Source organism: Heterocephalus glaber, unplaced genomic scaffold (genome assembly GCF_053883595.1).
Source record: "Heterocephalus glaber isolate CG9 unplaced genomic scaffold, H.glaber_assembly_v1.0 deba00001504, whole genome shotgun sequence".
Lineage (NCBI taxonomy): Eukaryota > Metazoa > Chordata > Mammalia > Rodentia > Bathyergidae > Heterocephalus > Heterocephalus glaber.
This window is the reverse complement of record NW_028258324.1, coordinates 12,730,801-12,747,912: the sequence shown is the minus strand read 5'-3', so window position 1 is coordinate 12,747,912 and position 17,112 is coordinate 12,730,801. Positions and strand designations below refer to the sequence as shown.

Here is a 17,112-nt window from a genome sequence, read left to right as displayed (position 1 = left end):
CCCATTCAGGGCCTAGGACCTTTGAAGGCTGTAGATTTCTCTACCAGCATATACTTCAGGTGTCTGTGAATGAGGACTGCTACATACTTCTTGGTTACAGTTTCCAAGCCAGGAGAAATCCTTCAGTATGTCAGACAACTACACTACCATATTTATTGCAGCACTGTTGCCAGTACCCAAAGTATAGAATCAAACTACCTTTATCCATTACAGATTAATGGTAAAGAAAATTTGGTGTATATATACACATAATGGAATACCACTTAGTCATTAAAAAGAATGAAACCCTGTCATTTGTGAAAGTATGATGTGCCCTAGAAATTCTGTTATGTGAAATAAGCTAGGCATAGAAAGACAAATACTGCATTTCACTCATAGGTGACAACTAAAAAGGTTAATGTCACACCACCAGGCAATTTTGTGTATGCCTATAATCCCAGCTCCTCAGGAGGCTGAGGCAGGAAGAATACAAGTTTGAGGCCTGGGAAATTTAAGAAGACCCGGTTTCAAGATTTTTTTTAAAAAAGTGCTAGGGATATAGCTCAGCACTCCCTAGGTTCAGTCCCCAGTACTGAAAAAAGAACAAAGTTAATTTCACAGAAGTGCAGAGAATACTGGTTATTACTACTACAGGCTGGGTTTTGTAGGAGGGAGGCCAGGATGGAGAGATACTGATCATTGGATACCATATTACAAATACGTAGGAGGAATAAGTTTTGTGATGCTGTGGCACAGTAGCATGACTGTAGTGATACTGCAAAAAAAACTAAAATAAATGATTTTGAATGTTCTCAGCACAAAGAAATGAAACAATGTTAAGATGATGGTATCATTTACACTGCTCTGATCATTACAGAGCATATACATGTATTGAAACATTACATTGAACACCATATATATGTACAATTGTAATGTACCAAATAAAAATAAAACAAATCACACAAAAGATTAAGCATTTGGTAGTACTTAGCATTTATGTGTAGATTACCTTTAGTAAAATGAGAACTTTTTCTTATAGCCTAATCTGTTCAGTGCTTTTTGGCATGATTGATTTTGTTCTTTTCTGTTTTAATTGAGATGATCATGCAGTCTTTTCTTGATTCTCTTAACAAGGTGCATTTCCTCAGTTGATTTTCATGTATTACATTAATATTCCATTCTGTGAAAAATTACACATGGTTTTCTTATAGCATTAGCTTTTTATGTAGTAGTATATTGGATTTACTAATATTTTGAGAATTTTGCATATATTTTGATGAAGAGTATATATTAGTTAGCTTCCCATAACTGTTAAAAGAATTCCTGAGATAATAAACTTAAAAAGAAGAAAGGCTCTAGAAGTAGTGGAACACTCTTATAATCTCAGCATTCAGGAGGCTGAGCAGGAGAAATGGCCCAAGTTTGAGGCCAGCCTGGGCTATATAGTGAGTTCAAGGCTAACCTGTACTACAAAGCAAGACTCTCTCCAAAAACAAAAAGAAAAGACAGAGAAGAAGAAAGATTTATTTTGACTTACAATTTTAGACATTTTGGTCCAGAGTTGATTGTTGTCTCCAATCATTGAATTTAGGCATGTGGAGACAGCTAACCATGGTTGGAAGTCTGCAGTGCAGCCACACCACCTCATGACCAGAATATTAAAAAGAAAAGACAACACAAAAGAAAAAACCTAAAACTCCAACGTGAAGAGACTAGGGTCCACAATTCCTTTTAAAATTTTTAGTTTATATTTTTGTACTGGGGATCAAACTCAGGATCTTGCCCTTGTGAGGCAGATGCAGTGGCGCTGAGCTAAATCCCTGGCCCCCTTTTTAAAATTTTTAATTTTTATTAGTACGTGTTTGCAGTACATAATGATTACACTCATCATGGGGAGGTAGTACACATACATAACACATCTTAATTCTTTTGACATTCCCTTCCTTTCCCCAAAGACCCTTATGAAGGCAAGCGTCCACTGACCTAAAACCTCCCACTAGGCACCACCTCTAAATGGTTTCTACCTTCTAATAGCGCCAGGATCGATCCTTTAACACATAGACCTTTTAGGGATATTCCAGAACAAAACTGTGCTAGATGGTATTTGGAATACGAGACTCTCAGAATACACTGAGATGTTTTTCCTCCTGATCTGATTTCTGAATGAGTTCATAAAAGATTAATATTATTATTTATATTTTTAGTAAAATTTACTAGGCAAGCCTTTTGATCCCATGCTTTGTTTTGTGTGATGAGTTTTATTTAATAATTGTCTTAGATCTATCCCGAATTGGTGTTTCTTATTTAATCAGATTTGGCAATTCATGTTTTTTACCTAATGTGTCAATTTCATGAAAATGGTAATTCTTTGTCAGGCCTGGTGTTACATGCCTATAATCCCAGCACATGGGAGGCTGAGGTAGGGGGATTGCTGCAAGTTTGAGATCTGCCTGGGTTACATAGTGAGTTCAAAGTTAGCAAGACCCTGTCTCAAATGTCCAAAAAAGAAGGAAAGAGAAAATGATTTTGTGTTCTAGTCTAGCCAAAGGCTTTGTTCAACTTTTCAAAGAATATACTTTTATTTTCATTGACTTTTTTCTATTTTTTATTTCATTGCTTTCTGCTTCAGTGTTTATTATTTCTGTCTCCTTGTTGTGGTTTTAATCCCTCTCCCTCCCTCTCTCCCTCTCCCCCCTGTCTCTCCCCCCCCCCAACTCGGGACCTTGCACTCACGAGGCAGGCTGTGGAATCATTGAGCTAAATCCCCACCCCAATACTTTCTTAATGTATAAGCAGTAAATTATTGATTTTACATCCTCCTTTTCTTATCTCTCATTTTAAGCTGTAAATTTTTCTCCAAACACTACTTTCCTGACATTCTTTGAACAAAGTCTTCTTCATTTCCAAATGTTTGGAAGTTTTTCAAATTTCTGCCATTAATTTCTACTTTAGCTCTGTTGTTATTAGTAAACCTAGTTTGAGAACTTTCCTTTTACGACAATGTGATATTTTTGTCCAACATGTAGATTTTTGAAAGACAATTCTGCATACATGTATAAAGAATATATTCTGCTGTTCTCTCTTCTTGATTTAGTAATTCATTTATCATGAAATGTGTCTCTTTAATCCTTTTTGTCTGATACTTTTTGTCTTATAAAGACTTTTTAACAAATGATCATATTCCCCAGCTTATGATTACTCTTTTCTTTTATGATCCTTTCATTTTTAACTTATGTCTTTCAATATGAAGTATATCTCTTTTAAATAACATTTAGAACATTTAGATCTTGTGTTTTCATCCTATCTAAAAATATTTTCATCATGGATGTGCTTGTGATTACAGTATGAATCATAAGTTACCAGAAACTGCATTCCATAAACATGGCATAAATTTTTCAAAGGTATAGAATTTTTTTTCCAACATAACTGTTGTTTTGTTTTTCCTTTTTGTTACTATCATATATATTTTATTCATATTTGTTCCTTGCCCCATAATACAGTGTTATCACTATCAGTGTATGCTATCTTAATGTCTTTAAATAAAATTGAGAAGAAAAATATTTATGCCATCCTTTATATTTATCCTCTTATTAATATTTCTTACATTCTTTATATGTGTTTTCTGTTGGGCTTGAATTTACACCCCTTCTACTTTAGCTTCCCAGAGTGTTGGGATTACAAGCATATGCCTCCACACGCAGCCTCAGTAAATTGCCCAGGCAGAAGTAGTAGTAGCTATCCTTCTGTTTCAGCCTCCCAAGTGCTGGGATTATAGGCATTTGCCACCTTGCCCAGCTTATCATTTGTAATCTGGAAAATCATTAAATCATTTCAACTTTACTTAATTTTTAAAGATACTTTTGCTCCATATAGAATTCTTGGTGCACAGTTTTATTTTTGCTTACACCACTTTCATTGTCATGCTATATAATGAACTTTTTCGTTTCAGATTTAAAATTTAGTTATTAATCATTTTTATTGTATGGGGCATGTTACTTTGCAGCTGTCACAATTTTCAGGTGGCATGAGTTTCAACAGTTTGCCTATTAACCCTTTATTTCCATATATAAAACTGACTTGAAAGGATCTATGAACCTAAATATGAAAGACTAAAATTATAAAACTTTAAGAAGAAATTATAATGGAAAATGTTGATGAATTTTGGGTATGAAAGAATTTCCTAGGATACAAAAAACATGATGTATAAAAGAAAAAATTGATAAATGGGATTTCATCAAAATTTAGAACTTTAAAAGACATCGTTAAAAAAATGAAAAGTAGTCTTTAACCAGAATGTATTTATAATACATATAACCTGTGGGCAGAATATATAAAGATCTCTTACAGCTCATTAATAGACAACCCAATTAAAAAGTAGACACAGGGGGCTGGGGATTTAGCTTAGTGGTGCTGCCGCCTGCCTGGCAAACAGAAGGTACTGAGTTCGATCCCTGGTACCAAAAAAAAAAAGTAGACACAAGAAGATGATAGCCAGTACAGCATAAAGAAAGGTGTGCAACACTAGAATCAGAAAAATACTAATCAATACAATAACAAGATCGTAATACTCATTAAGGAGATTAAGTTAAAAGTTTTAAAAGAACAGATGTCAGCTTTAGATGTGAACCAGTTAAAACTTTATAATACTGCTAATGTGAATGTAAAATGATAAAACCATTTTGGAAAACAATATAGAAATTTCTTGTATTACTGTTAAGTACCAACAGTTCTGTTCTTAAGTTTTTAATTAAGAGCAATGAAAACACATGTTCACAATAGATTTGTACATACAGGTTGACTGTCCCTTATCTGAAATTCTTGGACCAGAAGTGTTTCAGATTTTGGTTTGAAATCCACTTGATCTCCTAAGAGGATAGCTATTCCTGCTTTTTTTCAGGTTCCTGTCACATGGAGTATTGTTTTCTACGGTTTCACTTTCAGTCCATGAGATTCTTTTTAAATTAAGAGTTTCTTATATGCACCATATTGTTGGATCTTGCTTCTTGACCCATTCTGCCAGTTTATTTCTCTTGATTGTTGAATTGAGACCATTAACATTGATGGTTATAACTCAAACATACTGACTTATCATTCTCATGACTTTTTCTTTTTGTTGGATTCTCCCCCTTTGCGTTTAATTTCTTGTCGGGCCCAATGAATTCATTCTGCTGGGCTTCCTGGGGTTGTGATCCTAGTTCTTTTCCTAGGATATTGTCTAAAATCTTTTGGAGTGCTGGTTTGGTATTCATGAAGTTCCTAAGGTGCCCTTTGTCATTAAATTATCTTATTTCTCCATCAGTTTTGAAAGGTAGGGGTACATCAATCTGGGTTGGAGGCTGTTTTCCTTTACGGCTTGAAATACGCCACTCCAAGCTCTTCTTGCCTTGAGGGTTTGTGTTGAGAAGTCTGCTGTAATTCTAATGGGCTTTCCTTTGTATGTGATTTATTTCTTTTGTCTAGCTGCTTGTAGAACTTTGCTCTTCTGTTGGGTTTCTGGAATGTTAACTATTATATGCCTATGTGTAGATTTTTTTTTATCAACTTCGAGTCCTATATGCCTTGCTTATCCTTATCTGTATGTCAAATTCTTTTCCCCTGCTTGGGAAGTTTATGGCCATCACTTCTGTGAAGAGTTTTTTTATGTCATCTGCACTCTCTCCTGTTTCTTCATTGACTCCAATCAGCCTTATGTTATTCTTCTTTGCATCATCGAGCAACTGCTGGATTGATTTCTCATGGTCCCTTACAATTTTAAAGCCATTTTTCTTTTCCTAGTCATGAATTGCAATCTTCTATATCTGAAATTCTGTCCTCACATTGGCCCATTCTGCTGCGTAAACTTTTAATGAAGTTTTTAATCTCCTGGAAATTTGTTTTCATCTGCTTTATGGATTCCATTTGTTAGCTATATTGGGATTTCATCATGTTCCTCAGGTCCTGTATTTTTTCTTATTTTTAAAATAACTTTATTATCACACACACACACACACAAATTTAATCCATTCAAAGAACAATGCAAGGGGAAAAAAAGTACAATAATATTCAAATACAGTAGAACTCACCCAAAACAAAACTGAAAAGCACTTCAACATTTTTCCATATAACTTAAAAGAGCATCTCAAGCACCAACAATACACCAGAGGATGTGATTTGTATCAGAAAGATCCCCGAAACCAACATGGAACAAATTGTGGTCTGGAAAAAAACTCCAGTTAGTTAGCAGACTCCACATAAGCCAAGTTTCTCCCTAATTTAAGTTTCGATACAGTCATAGGACGTGATGGAAACACAATCCGATAAATATGTTATTAGGCCATTAAACCCATGTGTATCCTTAATTACACTTTCAGCTTCTCACACTAGAGAAACTATTCAGTATTTACACATGTGTCCTATTTATTTCACTTAATAATGCATCATTTAGCTATAAATATCTCTAGTTTGTCATTCTTTATGGCTGAGTAGTACTCCATGTTATTAAAAAAACACATATTTATCCAGTTTCCAGTTAATGGGCACTTGGGCTGTTTCCAAGATTTCACTATTACAAACTGTGCCGCTATAAACTTGGGTGGACATATAGTGCTGTGGTAAGATTCTTTTAATTCTTTTGGGAAGAATCCCAGCAGGGGGATAGCTCGGTTGAATGGGACCTCTAGTCCTAGTTCTTTGAGGTACCTCCATACTGATTTCCACAGTGGTTGCACCAGTCTGCACTCCCACCAACAATGGAGAAGGGTTCCTTTCTCCCAACACCACCACCAGCATTTGTTACTGGATGATTTCTTTTTTTTTTTTAATTAAATTCTTTTATTGGTATACAACATAATTACATTTCTCATTGGGAATTGTACCTTTACAAAATGCATCTTGGTTCTTATTTTTTCCCCATTCCTAGCCCTCCCTTCACCCCCTCCACCATTCCCTATTTACAAAGCCTTTATTTCCATTTTTTCCATTTCTCATCATTTTTCCTTTCCCTTCTTTCCTTTCCCTTGCCCCTCCCAGTACCGCTACCCCTTCGGACCTTTTCTTCCTATTTTACATTATCGATTATTCATTCTAATCATTGGTACATTTTAGGTATACAATATAATGACATTCATCATTGGAAATTTGCACCTTTACATAGTCTCTCTTGGTTCTTATTTTTCACCCTTGCCCAGCCCTCCCTTCAACCCCTCCATTCTTCCCTATTTACAAAGATTTTGTTCCTATTTTTTCATTTTCTCATATTAATCCCATTCCCTTCTATCCTTTCCCCTAGCCCTCCCACTTCCTTCCCCTTTGCCCCCTTTCTTCCTATTTCACATGACCTATTATACATTTAGTCCTTATTTACACTTTCAGTTTCTCACACCAGAGAAACTATTCGGTATTTACACATGTGTGTCCTATTTATTTCACTTAAGAGTATTGCCTCAATGTGCATCCACTTAGCTATAAATGTCTCTAATTTCTCATTTTTTATGGCTGAGTAGTACTCCATTTTATAAAAAACCACATTTTCTTTATCCAGTCTCCAGCTGATGGGCATTTGGGCTGTTTCCAAGTTTTTAGCTATTACAAACTGTGCTGCTATGAACATGGGTGCACATATATCACTGTGGTATGTTTCTTTTAATTCTTTGGGGAAGATCCCCAGCAGTAGAATAGTGGGGTCAAATGGGACTTCCAGTCCTAGCTCTTTGAGGTATCTCCATACTGATTTCCACAGTGGTTGCACCAGTCTACACTCCCACCAGCAGTGGAGCAGGGTTCCTCTTTCCCCACAGCCCCGCCAGCATTTCTTATTGGTTGATTTCATGATAGCAGCCATTCTTTCTGGAGTGAAGTGGAATCTCAGTGTTGTTTTCATTTGCATCTCTCGAATGACCAGTGGTGTTGCACATTTTTTCATGTATTTATTTGCTATTTCTACTTCTTTGTCTGAGAAATGTCTGTTCATTTCAGATGCCCATTTTTGGATTGGGTCTTTAAATTTGGGAGGTCTGATCTTTTTAAGTTCTTTATAAATTCGAGATAGTAGACCTTTGTCTGAGGAAGAGCAGGTGAAGATTTTTTCCCACATTGTGGGATGTCTCTTCACACTGCTGGTGGTTTCTCTTGCTGTGCAGAAGCCTTTGAATAAGAAGAGATCCCACTTGTTGATTGTTTGTGCTAGTTCATGGGCAACTGAGGTTTTGTTCATAAAATCTTTTCCTACACTGATGTCTTCAAGCGTTCTACCTAACCTCTGTTCCAACTGGTTCAGAGTTTCTATTTAAATATTTAGATCTTTAATCCATTTTGATTTTAGTTTAATGCATGGTGAAAGATATAGGTCTAGTTTTAATCTTTGGCAAGTTGAAGCCCAATTTTTCCAGCACTATTTATTAAAGAGGCTATCTTTCCTCCAGTCAGGGTGTTTGGCTCCTTTATAGAAGATGAGATGGCTGAGTGTGTCTGGCGTTGTTTCTGCATCTTCCAATCTGTTCCACTGGTCCTCAGGTTTCTTTGCCAGTACCATGCTGTTTTTATCACAGTAGCTTTGTAGTAGAGTTGCAGGTTGGGGATTGTGATACCCACTGCCATGTCTCTGTTACCTAGAATTGCTTTTGCTATTCTGGGTCTCTTCTTGCTCCAAATGAATTTTTAGATTGTTTTCTCGAGGTCTATGAAGTATGGCTGCTGGGATCTCAATTGGAATTGCATTAAATCTATATAGCAGTTTTGGAAGTATGGCCATTTTCACTATATTAATCCTTCCTACCCAGGAGCAGGGGCTGTCTGTCCATTTTCTGATATCATCTTCAATCTCTCTTTTCAGAGTGCCATAGTTTTCAGAGAAGAGGTCTTTGATTTCTTTTGTTAGGTTGATTCCTAGGTATTTCAGTTTTTTGGATGCTATTGTGAAAGGAATTACTTGCCTTATTTCTCTCTCAGTGAGTCTGTCATTGGTGTAGAGGAAAGCTATTGATTTTTGTGTGTTGACCTTGTATCCAGCTACTTGACTGAATTTGGTTATTAAATCTAGAAGACTTTTGGTGGAGTTCTTGGGGTCTTCTATATAGAGTATCATGTCATCTGCAAAGAATGACAATTTGATGTCTTCATTACCTATCTTTATTCCTTTTATTTCTTTCTCTTGTCTCATTGCCATGGCTAATATTTCCAGAACTATATTGAACAATAGTGGCGATAGTAGACATCCTTGTCTTGTTCCTGATTTGAGTGTGAAGGATTTCAGTTTTTGACCATTTAGTATGATATTGGCTGTTGGTTTTTCATAGATGGCTTCTATCAGTTTGAGGTAGAGACCATCTATTCCAATTTTTTGTAGGGTTTTTATCATAAATGTATGTTGGAGTTTGTCAAATGCTTTTTCTGCATCTATGGAGATAATCATGTGGTTTTTGTCCTTGGCTCTATTGATAGTGTATTACATTAATTGATTTTCGTATATTAAACCATCCCTGCATCCCTGGGATGAATCCCACTTGATCAGGGTGTATGATCTTCTTGATGATCTTCTGCATTCTGTTTGCCAGTATCTTCTTAAGGATTTTTGCATCTATGTTCATTAGTGAGATTGGCCTACAGTTCTCTTTTTCAGTTGGTTCTTTCTCTGCTTTGGGGATCAAGGTGATGCTTGCTTCCAGGAATGAAATCAGGAGTATAGCTTCCCTTTCAGTTTCATTGAAGAGTTTAAACAGTAGTGGCAGCAGTTCCTCTCTAAATGTCTTGTAGAATTCAGCAGTGAAGCTATCAGGGCCTGGGATTTTCTTAGTTGATAAGTTTTTAATTACATTTTCAATTTCATTGGTTGATATTGGGTTCAGAATTTTTAGGTCTTCTTCGTTCAACTTTGGTAATTCATATGTATCTAGGAATCTGTCCATTTCTTCTGTGTTGTCCATCTTATTGACGTATAGGTTCTGGAAATAAATGAATTTGTAGGCATACTTTAAAACTACCAATAAAGAATTTTAATTTTACTCTCTGGTTTGTGATTACATAATATGGTCATATATAAAAAATGATTAATCTATAAAAGGCCCTTTTGTTTTAGTTAATGTAAAAAGGATCAAACTGGCATCTGATATGACTAGAACTGAGATTCTCAGAAAATATTTTCTATCAAAATATTGCCAGTGCATACAGGGAAACTGTGCTCTAAGGATATAAGCTGTTTAGGAGTCTTAATAGGTAAGACAAAAATGTTATTAGAGGATAGGGATATACTGTAGCATGGTTCAATCCACAGAGCTGCTGAAGGGTGTGATGCGTAGAAATTAGGTGTAGAGGTAGAGGTAGCTGTAAAAAAATGTTTTAAGAAAGATTTCCCCACTGAAATGAATCTAAACCTTTATATTCTCTGACCTATGGAAATAGCCAACCACAATCTTAATATCATTGGTAATTTTACAAATTAACCTAAATGTGATAGAATACTAAGTACATTGTAGTGCTCATTATAGTTGTAATCATTATATTGTACTTTCCAATTTTTACCTCACACTACTACCATGAAGTTGTGCAATAAAAAACTTAGCCTGATTTATTTGTACTGTTTTGTATTATTTTGTTTTGCAGTACTCAGGTTTGAATCCAGGACCTTTTAAATGCTAGACAGATGCTGCACTGAGCTACATCCACATTTCTTTTTATTTTATTTTGAGACAGAGACAGGGTCTCAGTAGTGGCCCAGGCTGGCCTCCAACTTGTAATCCTTCTGACCATGACTCCTGAGTACCTGGAATCGCCAGTCTGCCTGGGCTTGACTTTGACAAGGATAGTACAGCAAAATAGTCTAATGGATTACTGATGGGGACATTACTACTTGGTAGTACTGACAGAGCTAAAATGAATAATTTTGGTATTTGATGAGTGAGATTTTTTTCTTTACCATTTGTTTTTATTTATATAGTCACAATACAATAAAGTATATAAGCCTGCAGCATTTAGAGATGGAAATGTATATCAAATAGGATAAAACCAAGTGTCTAACAAGGATGTGAAGTACTGATTTAAGAAATTTTTAAGTGTATGATAAAGTTGAAGATACAGATTTCTTCTCATCCAATAATTTCACTTCTGGGTATGAGAAAACATTGACAGATATGTTGACTATATCTTACAGTGAGTACACAGTAGTCTCAAGGGAGATTACTAACCATATTATGTTAATCAAATTTCCATCACAACTTTTAGGACAAATAGCTTAAAGTCAGTAAAGACTTATTTTGGATCATGGTTTCAAAGTTTTCCTTCCCTCTTCACTTGGCCTTGTTGCCTTTGACAAATGGTGAGGCAGTACATCATGATGGGAAGTATACAGAAAAGAGACTGTTTACTTCATGACAGTTGGGAAGGGAAAAAGAGGAAAAGACTTGGATCCTCCACAGACATGCCCCAGTGACTTAAGTTCCTTCCAGTAGCCTTTACCTCCTAAAGGTACTGCCACAGGCTGTCGACCATGCCTCTAGCATATGGCCCTTTGGGGCAAACCTTAAGATCTTTACCATAACAAAGAAGTAGAGTGCTTTCATATTTTTTTATCCTGTGTACTTGTATCGTATGTACTTTAATGTATTTGTTCCTACTCACTGTTTCGTATTGTGCTACTGGGTAGTAATACATTGCTTGAAAAACACTGCTGTAGATAAACTCATGCATATGCATATCCAGAGTTGTTAAAGACATCATTGTTTTTTTTGTTACTGGGGATCGAACTCCAGTCCTTGTGCTTGCGCAGCAGGCAGCGAAACCACTGAGCTAAATCCCTGGCCAAGACATCATTGTTAATAAAACCCCTAAATGTTCTACAGTGAGATGATGTATAAATAATTTGTAATGTATTCATAGACATGAACAATGAATATGAGTTTAAGATAGTATAGTAAAACTATCAATATATATATAAATTGCAAAATGGTTTGTGAAAAAAGTAAATTGGAGAATTATACCTACAGAATATTTATGTGAACTTTTTAATTGTATAAAGCAATACATATGAAGTTAAAACTGCTAAATTTACTCTTAGGGACTGAGATGAATTGGCAAGAAGTGTATAAGAAGTCTTCTCCATTGTATTTTACTTTTTAACTGAGCAGTGGACACACAGTTATTCATTCTATTGTTTCTATACTTTTATGTCTAAAAACTTGCATATTAAGAAAAAAATATCCCAGACCCCTTCATATTTTGTATTAAAAAGGTCTAGGAACATCATCTCATAGTTATAGTAAATCTACTTTATATACTATATTGTCTGTCTATGTTTAGATTGATAAAACTCAGAGAGTGTAAGAGCTAACATGTATGGTAAGCTTAGTAAGTACCAGTTGCAATTCTAAGTATTTTACTTGTATTAAGTAACTTTATTCCCACAGTATGTCTGTAAGCTAGGTCCTGTAATTTTCACTATTTTATAGCTAAGGAAACCTAAGAAAGAATAAAGTCATGTCTAGTAAATAGCAGGACCAAGATTTGAATTCATGATGACTTTCTGTGGATCCTGTACTGTTAAGCCTATACTGTAGGACCTTTCTATGAGAAATAAATATAATCAGAAAGTAGAAAAACTAAATATTGTAGTCGGTAGTATGACTTTTATGTTATAGGAGAATAGAAGAAATTGATTTACAAGAGCAGAGAATGAAATATTTGAATTCCAACACTCTTTTTGTCACCAAAGAGATACAAAGTGCCTTAATAATAAAATTCCAACTAAACTTGACAGATTATTGCCATGTATTATTGCCTTGTATAAGTTGGAGAGTTAAAAATTAAATTATGTTAACTTATGTTTTTTTAAATTTAGGGATAATAACCTTGTAAAAAATGAGTTAAAAGTATCAGCATTGGGCCATGGATTTAGCTCAGTGGTACCTCCGCCTGCCTCGCAAGCGCAAGATCCTGAGTTCAATCCCTGGTACCAAAAAAAAAAAAAAAGTATCAGCATTTTATTTGCTCATGATTCAGAGATCTTAAATATAGGATTGCATCAGATGCTTATAGCAAGCTGAAGAGCTGTCTGGGCAGGGAGCCAAAATCCTAACATTTGGGGTTGTTCTGCTACCACTTCACAGAACAGTCAACAAGATTGTTCCCATTTTAGCAAAAGTACATTATTTTTCCCCATTCTTCGGCCTAAAAAAATAAAGATAAAAGACTCATGCCTGTAATGAAGTACTTAGTGGGGTAAGGCAGGAGGATTGTGAGTTCATGGCCAGCCTGGACTACACAGTGGACTCTATCTTAAAATGAAACAGATAGGGCCAGTGATTTGGCTCAGGGGTGCTACTGCCTGCCTTGCAAGCGCAAGGTCCTGAGTTTGATCCCTGGTACCAAAAAAAAAAAAAAGAAACAAATATTTATCCTTGCTGTTTGCAAATACCTTAAAACTTTGGATATTAATCAGAGGTTTCTTTTCTCCCTATCACCCAACAAGTGATGCTATTGCTGAGATTAGAGCCATTTGTATTGAAGAGATTGGAGTATGGATGAAAATGTATAGTGATGCCTTCCTAAATGACAGTTACCTAAAATATGTTGGCTGGACTCTTCATGACAGGGTAAGTTATTGTCTTTTAAACTTTGAAGGAAGGTATACTTGTCTTAATACCAGTATGCTAGGAATCAAAATTATAATAGGTGAATTTTTAAGAGTTGTGATAATGTGAAATTTGAGATGATGAAACAATAATTGTAAAGCTCTCATAAAGCTTAATTGTTTATTTAATGGTCATGATGAAACTGACACTTTGATCCATGTGTCCCTCTGTTACTTAGGTGTAGTGCTGTCTTAACTCAAGATTGATATATCTGAACTCATAAAACATTACATATAAGTATCCCGAGAAATTATAATTTTAGTCACTTTCTAATTTGGAATAAAAGAAGATTTGTTTCTCATAATATAATAAAAATAAATAAACTTTCTTGTTTAGATTTTTCTAGGGTCATATCAGTTTTATTAATTGAATAGATTTATTGAAGTCTAGAATATTTGATCTAAAAATCTGTTTCTTTTTTTTTTTTGGTATTGGGGATTGAACTTGAGAGCTTGTGCTTGCAAGGCAGGCAGCGGACCAACTGAGCTAAATCCCCGGCTAAAAATCTGTTTCTACCTCTAGCATTATAGACAAGGATCTGACTTTAAAAGGAATCTCAGATCATTAACTCCTGAATAATTAACATTCAAAATAACCAAGGATAAGAATGATAAATTACTAGAGTTGTTATAAAGAAAAGACCTGACATTGTATAAATGGAACTGCCAGATATTTAAAAATATAGAAACTGTATAACAATTTTAATTTGTTACATTCACTTTGAATTGTTTAAAGTGTCATAGATATCAGAAGCTACTTTATTTTCTAAAATGCAGTTCTATTCTTAGACTTTTAAAGATAGAGTTGATAATGATGTAAAGCTTATTTTCTCTGTCTTATCAGCATGTAAAGCATTTACCTTTTTTTCTTTTCCCTTGTGGTACTGAGGATTGAACCCAAGGGCTTCATACTGAGCTACATTCCCAGCCCCTTTTTTTACATTTTATTTTGAGACAAGGTCTCTGTAAGTCTCAGTTCCCCAGGCTGGGCTCAATCCACTTGTTGCATCCACTCAGAATGCTGGAATTACACAGTGCCATGCATGGTATACTTTTAAAACATGATTACACTAAGTATTCTCAAAAATATTTTGAGGGTGCGCCACTTGCTCGCAAGTGCAAGGACCCGAGTTTGATCCCCGGTACAAAAAATATACATATATTTTGAGGGTGAGAAGAGAAGATGCAAAAAGATTTAAGATGTGTCATGTACACATATCAAATACGATGAATCCTGTAAACACTATACAGTATGCTATAAACATGAACTAAAAATAATGATGATAATAAAAACAGGGAAAGAATGTAGAGTTGGGGAGGGGAAGGGGAATAAAAAAGAATGAAGATGTGTTATGTACATATACTGCCTATTTCATGTACTGCATATGTGCACTAATAAAACTTATTTTTAAACTACAATTTTTAATGTACAATAAAATAAAATAAAATATGGATAGTCTTCTAGTGTTCTACTTCTGCAAGCTCATTTGCTTTAATATGCAAACCTTACTATACTTTATATCTTTAAACAAATAACTGTTAAATGTGTTCCTAATTATATTAAAACAAAAACTAGCCGAGGATTTAACTCAGTGGTTCCGCTGCCTGCCTTGAAAGCACAAGGTCCCACATTCGATCCTTGGTACCAAAAAAAAATATTAGTATCCAATTACAGAATGAAGAAAAATACCAAAACTCTGAGTATAAAATTATGGTAATCCTACATGGTAAAATGTTATGTAAGCATAATATATGAGTATAAATATTTTACATGGAAATAAAGGTCTATAGAAATATATCTGATATTTTGTTATGTAATAAAGTTTAAAAATTTGTTTTCGAAAAGACCACATAATTACATAAAGTATAATTAAAGACTGCATAGGAATTTTATAGGCTACTTTTGCTATGAGTTCATAGTATAGAAAAATCACAAGTTGGTAACTTAAGTTTAATGTTTTTAATTTGTGATTTTAAAAAGATTCTTTTCTTTCCCCAACACTTCATCTAATTTAAAATCTGATTTTTTTCCTGAATCTGAATCTTCCCTAACAATTTATATCCTTTCCTTTTCAGTAATAAAGATAAAGCTATAGTCCATGTTTCTGTTATTAAATCCCACATGATCTGGACCTTTACACTTAAACCTATCTCAGGTTGATTTAATTAGATTCAATGTGAGAAAATATGGAATTATACAATGTACCCTCAAGCATGTATATACCCTCCAAAATTCAACAAGAAAGTTCTTATTAGGAATTGCTTTAAAGTATCATGCTTCTTTATTCCCTACTAGTTGTTGTTCACCCACCTTGTATTAATCTGAATTCATATAGCAGTCACCAGTTTTAACAAAACCTCATATGCAGATCAAATTTTGGGGAAAAAACACTGATTTGAGGTGGCTTACCAAAAAGTAGCCATCAGTTTTTTAAAAGTCACTAAATTGTTTTGCAGAAATCCAGTCTTTAGATAAAGGATGAAATAGATTGCCCTTGTACTATATTCATTGAAATAGTTTCTTAAACCTTTCCTATCATCTCCAGTTACTTTGTTTAGGAAAAAGACATAAGTATTAAATAATCTCTTCTAAACTTTTGTCATTCTCACTGTATTCCACCCCCCTTTATTTTCTTTCTCTTGTTTTAGTTATCTGATTGAAATCACACTCTATCACACTCTCTCTAGGCTATGGCTTCTATCTCTGGATTCATCCTGTGCCTCTTTCAAATAAGCTGATAAAACTTTTATCCTGATGTAGAATGTTAAGGGTTATAACCTTGTCTATCCTCCTAAATAAGACAAAAGTTTTACATATGATTTTTAGTCTTTAACAGCTCATTTTGGTTCTCCCCAGAAGGATGATATAGAACATGCCTAATTAAAATTTAGCAGTAGTAGTTTCTAGGTGTTTAGCTAAATATCTTAATCTTTTTGGATTTACACTGGTGACCCTGATTGCCTTTCTCTGTGCATTGCATTTCATTTGTACTTCTTGGTACTGTTTTTGCTTTTACCTTGATTCTTAATCTGTTTTCTGTTGCTATATGAAATACCTGAGAACGAGTAATTTATAATGAAAGAGGTTATTTTGGCTCACAGTTGCCTCAACATCTACTTATCTTATGGAAGTATGTACGTGCAGGAGGGGAAAAGGGAACCAAGCTTCCACAATGGCTAACCCATTCCTGGAAGAAAAACATTCATCCATTCATAGGGGCAGAACTGCTTTGGCTCAAACACCCCTTAAAAGCCTGCAACTTCTCAACAACATCCCACTGGAGACCAACCCTCAGCTTAAGTTTTTATCAGGGACAAGCTACTTCCGAACTATACTTCCTTGTGTGGACAGTTCTATTTATGTTTTCTAATATGTGCTTAATTCCTCATATCAAAATCATTGTGTTATTTAGACAGGATCTTAGAACTCTTTTTTTCTCCTCTTTTTATTGACTCATCCTGTATCCTATTTCTCTTAAGCTAACCAAAAAGCTTTTTTAGCTTTACCGCTCCCATCCCTCATCAAGATGACTATT

The 17,112-nt window shown here is 34.8% G+C and overlaps 1 protein-coding gene across 4 annotated transcripts in view; it reads left to right on the top strand.

The window, feature by feature from the left end:
- Window positions 1–17,112, top strand: part of Stag1 (STAG1 cohesin complex component) — a 377,958-nt gene that overhangs the window by 228,913 nt on the left and 131,933 nt on the right. For all 4 annotated transcript variants that reach the window (XM_021246771.2, XM_087186950.1, XM_013070789.3 and 1 more), the window contains one exon: window positions 13,415–13,538. In XM_021246771.2, the coding sequence (XP_021102430.1) occupies window positions 13,415–13,538 (124 nt within the window). The remainder of the gene's footprint in view (window positions 1–13,414; window positions 13,539–17,112) is intronic.